The following is an 11,201-nucleotide window of genomic DNA, read 5'->3' on the forward strand; positions in this document are numbered from 1 at the left end:
ATTATGATTTTTATTATTCAAAATAACTCACTCATACTTTTTTGTTGTTGTCGTCGTTGTCGTCGTTGTTGTTGTGTGTGATTACTACAATGATTATATGATGTGTATGTTGTACCGGAGAAGATAGGAATGCAGATGTTTCTACCGTTGCTAATTAACGAGATAGGGGATCTGCCATGAGAATTTTATAAGGGTGTTTTAGAAGTTTATAGGAATAATTTATAACTTGTAATTGATGTTTTACTTATTTAATTTAAGATATGGACAAGTATGTTTTAAAGTTAATATAAATTGAATTCTCAAACTTTATCTTTTCGAATTCTTAGACTTTGATTTTCTTAAGTGACTCCTAGAGTTGGTATGTAACATCCTTATGTAAGCAAAAACTCTAAAAGGACAAGTGAATGCCATCTTTTCTTGGTCTAGGGGATCCAGTGCTATTTGGTTGTATCCAGAGTATCCATCTAGAAAACAATAGTATGTTTGGCCAACCAGTCTTTCTAATATTTGATCCATGGAAAATGGTGCTTCTCAGTTGCTTGATTAAACTTTTTGTAGTCAATGCACATTCTCAATCCTATGACAATTCTTGTAAGGATCAACTCATTATGCTCATTTGTGCATCCCAACAAAGTTCATCAAGAATATCAATCCTGAAGCAATCCTTTTTGTCAATAGTATGCTTCATGGCTTCAAAAGAATTGAAGTTGACCTCATCATCTTGCACTCTTACTTTCAACTTGCCATCATTAATATCTATGATAACTTTGTGTAGTTTTCATAAATGATTTTCCTAAGATGAGAGGAACTTGAGTATCCCTTCCATATTCATAATCACAAAATCTACTAGAAAGTAAAATTTATCCATTTTAACCAGTAGCTTTTCTACCACACCATATGAATATTTTACTTATTTGTTTACAAGTTGTAATGTCATTTGAGTAGGTTGTATCTCCACATCTCCTACCATTTTTTACATCAAAAGTGACATCAATATAGCTCTTACTCCAAGATCTAACCATGTTTTACCTACAATCAAATTCTCAATTTCCATTAGCAGCATGAAGCTACCTGGATCTCTAGATTTTTCAGGCAGGGGTTTCTGAATGATTATATTCCAACTTTATGGTTTCTTGTTCATGAATTTTTCTTATGTCTGTAAATGCTTCATGAACTTAGTAGACATTTGTTCCAATATCTTATTATGTGAATAGAATGTTAATATGTAATCTTTTAATCATGTCCAAAAACCTTTTAAATTACCTCTCCTTATCCTTCCTTAAAAGTCTACAAAGATAAGACAAAAGTAAATATCATATTCTTATATTAAAATTATCATATATTTCTATCAGACCCAATAATCTTCCATCGTTTTGGAGCCAAGGGTTAAGACAGTTTAAATATCCTAATAATATTACTTGAAGGACTTGGAATATGAACCCATAAAAAATGAAAACCAATAAAAAGTACATCCACGATAAAGTAAATAAGTAAAAACAATGAAAAAAAAAAAGGTAGGATTTTAAAAGAGTGCTAATGACACATTTTTGTTTACATACTTTTTTAACACATTCTACATACTAGTTGAAATTTATTAAAAGAAATGAAGAAGGAATTATTAAACAAGAAGTGAGACCACAATTATTTTTTCAATAATCTCTTAATCAATAAAATATTTTTTATGTAAATATTCCCTGCATTTTGAATTTTTTAATTCATGTTTCTAACTGAAAAAAAAAATAGAAATTGAATATATATTTGTTTTATTAAAATAATATAATATAATATAAAAGTTCAATATTAATTTTTTTTATTTTAACTTTTTATCTTTGATCCACCAGATTGGGAGGTTCTCCTATTTAACTAGCTTAAACAATTTGGTTTGTCCAGTCAACTTTATTTTCCATCATTACAACACTCCATTCATCTTATTTGCAAAAATTTTGAAGCTTGAATTTTTTTATTAATTTTATTATGATAGTTTAGAGGTAAAACTAATTAACAATTATGAATAACCAATGTGAAGTATGCTCTTTTCTATATGTAGCTATGTGAAACAAATAGTGCATGACAGTTTTTGCACTACTATAATACTGCTATTCAATCACTAGATAATATTATAATCTTCAAATCTAACACAGCCAAAATTGTACCCCAAAAATCAATAATAACCTCAACAACTTTCTCTATTCCTATTTGATTATGGTGCTGCCAACAATTTCATCAGCAATCCTTGTTCTGTAGTGGATCCATATTTCATCATTTTGCTTCATTGAATTCTGTGACCTAGAAAGAACTGAATTTGCAAACTGCATCCACCAACTCAAAATGACTTGGCAGTAGATAAATTACAAGTCCATTTGATTGCACCTCAAGTAAAATATTGTACACAAAAATGTCTGAGACAAGCATTGCTGCTTCAATCTTCCAACCAAGCACATCAGAGGAGAAACTTGGATTTGAGGAATCTGATGCAACAAGAACATTGACTCCCTTGTCAGATAGCAAGAGTAAGAAATGGGGAAGGGACCTTTGGAGAGTGAAACCAATAACATAATACCAAATATAATACAAAATCACATTAATGTAACAACTCATTTGGTAAATCAGTAATAAAGGTCATGATATCTGCACAATGATGTATAGTACAATAACAACATAGAACAACATTTAAACGTCAGGATGTAAAACAATATATGAGCAGAACAATATGCTGAAGTAAACATTCACATAACCAAATTGAATTAGTCATATATTCAAAGACAATAGAAACCGTGCGTGTAGTGATATCATGTAGAAGGAAAAAATCCTGCAGCCTCAATGATACAGCAAAGAAACTATCAATCAATTTAAAAATATAACTAGAGAAAGTATTGATATGTTAAAGTTTTACAACAAGTAATATATGGTTTATTATATATCTTTCCTAAATGAAAACACAAACAAAAGGTGATATATTCCATGATGCTTTCTTCTTGTTCTCACTCTTTCTGCTTTCTGTTAAATACTATGGAAAAGCTTTTTTATGAATAATAATGATACTTTAACAACATTTTTTTGACAATATTTTAACACCATTTACGTGTCATTCTCTGATTGATCCAAAATTACTCCACAATCAATAATAATAATCATAAACATCATGAATCAATCACAGAATGACACATATATAGTGTTAAAATGTTGTCAAAGTATCATTATCCTTTTATGAAATGAGCACTGACATCAACTTGTTAAAAAGTACAAAATCATGACCAGGAAGACCTAAGAAAGGGAAAATGAAGAAAACATATCAAAATATTACCTGTATAATGTCAGGTAAACAGCAAGGTCTCTTTCAATTCAATGGTGAAGTCTCTTCCTTGATCTTGTGCGGCATCGGAAACTCCAGAGAAATACCAGAAAAATAACCAGAACCATTTGTAGAATAAACACCAACTTCAAACCTAAACCAGGAAGGTTTCAATTTATTTTTACATGAGTTTCTAAACACATGAAAATATTTTGGAAAACAAATTACCAGTAACGTTATGAACTGATTCGTCCGACTTCACTTCTTTTTTATTTGACTTGCAAAAGCTAATTTTCGACTCTGCATTTCCACCCATGACACATGTGTTTGGGCAACAAATGATTCCATCATGTTCATCACTCCCGTCACAACAATCTGCAGCAATATTGAAGGAATATTGGAACTCAAAGTTGAAGGCAGAAGCAGCCTTTTATATCTTGCCTCAGGAAAAGTAATTTTATTGCCAATTTATGTTAAAGCAGATTTCTTCTGTGAAATGTAAAACCAGATCAATTGTGACATAATTTAAGGTACTAATGAATTTCAATCTTTAAATCATTTAATCTCAAATAGGCAATGAGTATAAAGAGACCAAGACAGGTAACAAAGCACCAAAAGCAATCAAAATTTTATTTATCTATAAAGGCCAGTGAAATCCATTTTCTTACCACAAAAGTGATCATTAACATGAGAAGAAACTATAAACTGTGGCTTGCTACCAAGGTTTCTGCAATAAAACTTTGCGGCAGGGCAAGCTGAAGTCCCTGTAGTCAAATGAACAACAACATTCTAACTAGTTATAAATGTTATGAAATTCCATCTCATGATATTGCAAAAGAGATGTACATGAAAAACTAAGAAAATTTATGACGTTAGAGAAACGACCAAATTCTCAACATATTCAATACTATCAATAAAAGTCCACGAAATTAAAAACTAAGCCTCAGGATAAACAAATAATTTTCTCCTCAATTTTAAATTTGGACAAAACTTAAAAACATATATTTAGATGCTTTTTCATGTTGTTCTCCCTTAAGAATTGAACTTTCACCTCCATAATCTATGTTGACTTCTAATGGATCCCTTTACTACCCAAACTACCGAAGAGAAACTCTAATTATAGTTCGATTGAGATCAAGGTATGTTTGTACAAATATTTCATCTAAGAGAATGTGCCATATTCAAAGGAAAACGTGAAGCTTATATAAGCCTTTATCCAAAGACTGAACAACTGCATAATGCATGACAGTTACATATATACAATGAAAAATGGCACCAATGTAGGAGAAAATCCTACAACTGAATAAAGACTAGTTCTCCCTATAAAATAGGAGTTCAAAGCAACAATAATTAAGACAAATAACTTGATCTTTAACTAAATCTCTAAGAAAATGAAATCTCATTGCAATATGTTTACTCTTTCCATGGAAGACGGGATTCTTGGACAACTGAGTAGTAGAACAGTTGTCACATAGGATTTCTGTTCCATCTTTTTCTTCTGATCCAAGGTGTTGCAAAATTTTGCAAAGCCAAATGCATCAACATGTGCAAAATGCTGCAACAATGTACTCTGCCTCAATTGTAGATAAGCTCACCACGAGTTGTTTCTTTGAGGCCATGAGACAAATCCAGTGTTTATTAAGAAAACTAAATCAGAAGTGCTTCTTTTATCATCAAAGTCTTCAGCACGGCCTTTCTTCCCTGTTGGTAGAAGATACCATATTCAATAATGCCTCTAAGATATCTTAAGATTCTTTTTGTTGCGGCCCAATGTGATTCCTTTGGATTTGCCATATATCTACTGATTAGGCTTACCGAAACATTAAATCTAGCCAGGTAATTGTGAGATACATGAGACTACCAATTGTCTATTTAAACTTTGTAGTATCTAATGAAGCCCTTTCCTCATCTCTACATAGTGTTGTTCCTGGTACAATAGGATTTCGCATTGAATTACTTTCTATCATAAAGAGCCAATATCTCCCAAGCATATCATCTTTGATAAAAATCCCTACATTACTTTGTACAACTTCTATTCCAAGAAAAGTGTCTCATTTTGCCAAGATCAGTCATATCAAATTCCATCTTCATTGAGCTTTTAAATTCTTCCAACATGTCTTTACTTTTCCCGTAAAGAGCAAATCATCAACACAAAGATTGACTATTAAAATATTACCCTGAATTATTTTGGTCAACAAGGTGTGTTCACTAGAACATCGATTAAACCATTCTTTGGCAAAATAAGCTCCAATTTTGTTGTACCAAGCTCGTGGGGCCTGCTTGACTCCATATAAAGCTTTTTGAAATCAGTAAACTGAGTCTCTCTGCCTTTTTGGATGAAACCTACCCTCGTTTGAACCTATATCAGAAGTAGGGCTTCTGTTTTGAACATGCACACACCATCGTACTACCTCAGGCCAAAAAGGTTTGGGAACTTATTTTTCATGTAAAACTGCATGCACCACATTCAAATGGTGCAGTTTTGCTGTTCAGCGATTTCATTCTGTTGTGGAGTGAGGGCAACTGTCAATTGCTTGGATAACCTTGTTGAGTGCAAAAATCAACAAATTCCTTGGAGGTGAACTCTCCCCCTTTATCAGTTCTAAGACAAGTAATGAAGGCACCGGGGCAGACTTTGAAGGTTTTGAAAACAATAAGATATCTCATGTAAGAAATAAACACAAGTTTTACGTGAATAATCATCAATAAAGCTTAGAATGTATCTATTGTTACCATGAGAGAACGAATATCAGCATGAATCAACTAGAGTTTTGTGGAGGCTCACCACATGCTATGCTTTGGTAAGGTATCTTTGTGTTGTTTACCGACTAAGCAAGTAGTGCAGATATCTTTGGGTGGTTTCAAAGGTGGTGATTCAATCACCATCTTCTTACTTGCAAGCATACCAAAACCGTTGAAATTAAGATGTCCAAATCGTCGATGACATAAGTTGATAGGATATAAGGTAATAGGATATAATGGGTTTAGGTTAGAAGCCGAACAGTATAAAGGCAGGAGGGAAGTGAGTTAGAAACCGAACATATAAAGGCAGGGGGAACATGAGATATAAGTCGAATGGTATAAAGGCAGGGGGAGCCGAACGGTATGTTGGATAGTTAGAAGTGGGTTGCCTCTATAAGAAGGCAAGGGGGATCTGGTAGAGAGGACAACTTTTAGTATTCTTTTGTAAAGTCTGGACTTTGACCAGAAGAGGGGGATTAGGCTCCTGTTAGTGCTATATGAGTACATTGTTTCAATAGTAATACATAAACCCATTCTTTTTACAGTTTAAGTTCTTGTTTGTGTGTGTGAGTGCTTGAAGTCAGATAGGTTTCATTACACAGAAACCTATCATAAGTGCATTTCCTTTTCTAAAATTTCTTCAGTTTGAAGGCAATGGGAGTGTAGTGAAGCCAATAGATAAAACACTCGGTTTCTCTTTGCTCTACATGATGCGGCCTCGCTCTGGATGAAAAATTTTGCACATGCCATTTTGACTTAGGATAGACAAAACCTTCTCTTGTAGTTGTCCTAAGCTCAAAAGAGGAGTCTTAAGTTCAAGCACATAATAGACATCTGATATAACATGAGGGGTGCCATTAATCTCAACACGAATGCTCCGTTTTGCAATGGCAACCAAAGTTGAATCATTGTCAAGTTTGACCATCCTATTAATTCCTTCTTCTTGTACTTTTGTGAACCACGACTTATTTCCGGTCATGTGATCACTGTAAAGTCTAGGAACCAATCCTCCATATGTACAGTTTGTGTTTCCTCGTATGCAACCAGCAAAAGTTCTTACTCTACCTTTGCTGCTTCTTCAAAGATGCATAGTGAGCCTTTTTCTCCAACTTAGGACACTGATTTTGATAGTGACCTAACTTGTGACGTCCACGACCACTTCTGTCGCGACCTCAACCAGTTGCTGATTTATCATCATGAACGACTTTCAACACCTGTTCATACAACATAGTTAAACTTTGGAGTTAATGATATGAGAACTTTGCTAACCACCATGCTTGTGTTTATCACTTCACCATTGAATTTCATCGTATGAAGAATGTTGAGCATATGTCCCAGATAGGTGTCCACTTTCTCATCCTCTTTCATTCCAAGCAACTCGAATTCACAACACAATGCTTGAAGTTGAGGACACTTAACTCCCTGATAGTTTTGTTGCATGGATTGCCATATGGGCTAAGACGTGCTCTTGTCTAATATAGTTTCAAGAATTCCCTATCAATAGTTTGAAATAAGTAGTTCTTCAACTTTAGATCTGTAAGGTTGGCCTCATATACACCCTTCCGCTGCGCTTCTATCGGCGTGATTCCAAGCTTTGGAGTCACCTCCTCTACGGGTGGCCATAATTTTTCTTTGCTTCGTAGAAAATTTTCCATCATCATGGCCCAAAAATCATAGTGGCCATCAAAACTTGGGATGGCTGGTCGCACAAACTTTTCAGACATTCTATGTAATCACTCTGAACTTGCACATTCTCTCAGACTGTTTCCACTCGCGACACTATGTATCAGGCCCTTATGGAGCTCTGATACCAATGTTGAGATCAAGGTATGTTCTTACAAAAATTTAATCTAAGAGATGGTTCATACTCAAAGGAAACGTGAAGCTTATATAAGCCTTTATACAAAGACTGAACAACTGCATAATGTATGACAGTTAGAGATATACAATGAAAAATGGCATCAATATAAAAGAAAATCCTGCAACTGAATAAAGACTAGTTCTCCCTATAAAATAGGAGATTTATTTAAAACATTAAAAACCTTAAAAAAAACATACTAACTAACAGAAAACAACACTAAAAATACTTACGAAAATGCTTAAAAAGTTTTGTCCTTTCCAAATTCCAATTTTCCTAAAACATAAAATCATCTAGCAGTAGGAAATCTAACAACCATAAAACTCATCATCTTGCATAAACACATACCAGGTTCATCAGTGCCATCAGGGCAGTCACAGAAATTGTCATTAAGACGGTCTCTGGTGAAGGATTTTGATCCATCCCTGCACTTGATCACCTCAGAGCTATAATATTTCTCATCTGCACCCAAACACAAATTCAAGATGACCAAAATACACAAATGAAAGAAAAATGGTTTGAGGGTACTGCAACGTTTGAATTGGGTTGCATACCCACTTGAAAAAAGATTCATGCTTTGGTGTTTTGAAGCAAAAGGGTGACACGGGTACCTACCTAGGGGGTGTACACCAAGGAGTGAAGGGTGTGAAAAACAACATGGGGCAAAAACGAAGAGAAAAAAACATGATAAAGGGAAACGTAAGAAGCAATGGGAATTCATTTCTCTGTGAGTGAGTGAATGAACAAAAGCGCGTTTGTGTTCTCTTTCTCGAGAGAAGCCAGTTTCAGTCTCGATTTTCGAGGCTCAGATTTAGTTGACTTGACTTGACCTCAATTCTTGAGTGGAATTTATGTGCATGTTTGGTAAACTCACCCTCAATTTTTTGTTTTGAACAAAAATGAAAACATTTTAAGACCCAATTAATTGATATTAAATATATTTGTTAATGTTAAGAGTATTATTAAATTTATCAAGAACTCGATATATATATTTTTTAATATTTTTTTCCTAATTACTTTTACAGGACTTTTCCTAAAGATATTATTTATTTATCATAATTAATATTTAATTACTTCTATGACATGAAAAGATGATACCACTATGAATAAACCTAATATTCAAAATATACTCATACGCAATCCTCCATTTGTGCAAAAGTATAATGGTAATCTTTTTGTTAGTTTTTCATCAAGAAGTATAATGTCACTTAAATCCCATACTAAATATAACGAAAAAGTTCAACAAAATAATAAAGATCTATAAAATTATTATTTTAACTTTTTAGATTAAAGTTAGTGTGAATTATTTAGGTGAGATTAATTTATATTTTATTATTTTTGAATTTATAATAAAATGTTTTTTTCTGAAAGACTTATTGCTAATATCAAATATGAGAATTTCTCTTGATGATTATTAGATTAAAGAAGTCCATGGGTCCAATATATTTTTTATATCGAAAGTTTCTTCATAAAAATTCCAATAAATGTCTTATTATAATAAATAATAGAATAAATAAAATTCACTAATTATGTATTCGTGCTTAAAATTACTTTAAATTCGACTTAAATTCTAAAGACATAAAGCTGAAAGATCAAATTTCCAACTCAATTTGCGTGTCCATTTGTTTCCATATATAATAGTATCTAGCATCAAAATCTTTACATTAGAGGATTTTATTTAAGAATATAGAAAGCTTTTCAGCATCAAAGCATGAGTCTTTTAATTAATGACTTATGAAGTAAGTGTTTGAAATAAAGTATTTTTAAATAGAATATACATAAATGTTAATGATAAGATTTATGCTCTCTTTTTTTTTGTTTTATTTAGGTTTAATAACATTTCTCTTAGATATGATGTAAATGTTTATGATTTTACACCAAAATTACCAGTCACTACAAACATTATAGTGCATTCAGAAATCAAAATCTTAAACTATAAACGTAATTCACGTTGTACTTGCATTCAAACCCTACTAAGAATAATTATAGAACAATTATAAAATCTTATCTTACACCAAAAAGTATCATATGTTTATAAAACCATTCATTACAACCTACATCACGTCTTGATCAATTAGCAAGAGATGTTGTAAGTAGAAATATACTTAGAATCACAACAAAATATGATAATCACATAACAAAAGCCAAATGTCATCTCCCCTTATCTTTTAAACCAACAAAGAACATGGTTTTTACGTGATTTTCCTAACATTTTTCCCAAGTTTTACATTTTGGAACATGCTTTGAGAAAGAATTTTCAAAGGCTTTAGTTAAAGAGCAATTTTACTTTAGTTTTTGGATCAATATGTGATTTCTTGAAGTCTTTAAAAAGGAAACAATGTTGATGCTTGCTTTTTTTTATAACAAATGCAATTAAATGTTTCTTGTGTATTCGTGAGAAAATTATAACAGATTAGCTAATTTGACTTTTATACATAGGTGATTTAATGTTCCACTTTCATGTATTTCTTTAAAGGATAATGATATTTAGACAACATTTTTTTGTATCCTTCTTTAAATTCTTTTTTTCAGTATAGTTCATCCATATTTCCTGAAGTATATATTTTATTATGGATTTAGTATGATCTCATATTTTTGTATTCTTTTCTTTATTTTCTTTTAAAATTTAATAAATTATATATGATGTTAAAGTTAGCAATGATGTTTTTTAACATAAGTTTTATCTTAATTAATTTGTATTGTTTAAATCTTAAGACATTAATTAATAATGACTATTATTATGATAAATAGATGTGTGCGCTAACGGAGAGAAGATATTATGAGGTGAAATGATTTTTCTATAATAGGTGTTCTAGCATTATAATTTTAACAATTATAAAAAGTCCAAACTTTCTATGATGTAGAGAATTTCTATAATTTAACGAAAATCTGTCATAGTAAGTCCTATGACGTACTTTTGACTACTTGTAGTAAAAGGTTAATTTATTATAACATACTTTCAATTACTAGTCATGTCCATCACACTATGACATACTTTCAATTACTTGTCTTATTATATCAAACTATTAAGGCCTATTTTTTATTACTTGTCATAATAAGTGCAGTTTATTATGACAAATTTTTGTAAACTATGTTATATAAAGTTACTTTTTTTTTTACAATTTTTTTTTGTTTTACCATCCTTACTATTCAATTTATCTGTAAATCCAAAAAATCACAAAACCAAACAATGCAAACAAATCAATTCATACATTAAATTGCTTAACAATATTTTAAACATTACATCATATATACATAAATCTACTTACACGTGTTTTATTGTGAATTTTATTACAATATTTTTTTTAT

General features: G+C 31.6%; 1 protein-coding gene across 1 annotated transcript; it reads right to left on the reverse strand.

The window, feature by feature from the left end:
• Window positions 1–1,852: 1,852 nt before the first annotated feature.
• LOC106780617 (glucosidase 2 subunit beta) lies at window positions 1,853–8,727 on the reverse strand. The gene is made up of 6 exons (XM_014668912.2): window positions 8,508–8,727; window positions 8,241–8,354; window positions 3,961–4,056; window positions 3,521–3,667; window positions 3,305–3,446; window positions 1,853–2,468 (listed from the first exon to the last, which is right to left on the reverse strand). The coding sequence occupies exons 1-5, from the start codon at window positions 8,611–8,613 to the stop codon at window positions 3,343–3,345; spliced, it is 567 nt and encodes a 188-aa protein (XP_014524398.1). The 5' UTR covers window positions 8,614–8,727; the 3' UTR covers window positions 1,853–2,468; window positions 3,305–3,342.
• Window positions 8,728–11,201: the final 2,474 nt, after the last annotated feature.

This window comes from Vigna radiata, unplaced genomic scaffold, assembly GCF_000741045.1.
Source record: "Vigna radiata var. radiata cultivar VC1973A unplaced genomic scaffold, Vradiata_ver6 scaffold_149, whole genome shotgun sequence".
In the NCBI taxonomy this organism is placed as follows: Eukaryota; Viridiplantae; Streptophyta; class Magnoliopsida; order Fabales; family Fabaceae; genus Vigna; species Vigna radiata.

What these genes read in the sequence shown, in the direction of transcription:
- LOC106780617 (XM_014668912.2), bottom strand. Translation starts at nt 8,613, where the DNA reads ATGAATTCCCATTGCTTCTTACGTTTCCCTTTATCATGTTTTTTTCTC. An exon ending in CCTTGGTGTACACCCCCTAG is followed by an intron (nt 8,355 to 8,507) that starts GTAGGTACCCGT and finishes GTTTGGGTGCAG; the next exon opens with ATGAGAAATATTATAGCTCT. An exon ending in ATCAGTTCATAACGTTACTG is followed by an intron (nt 3,447 to 3,520) that starts GTAATTTGTTTT and finishes TTCCTGGTTTAG; the next exon opens with GTTTGAAGTTGGTGTTTATT.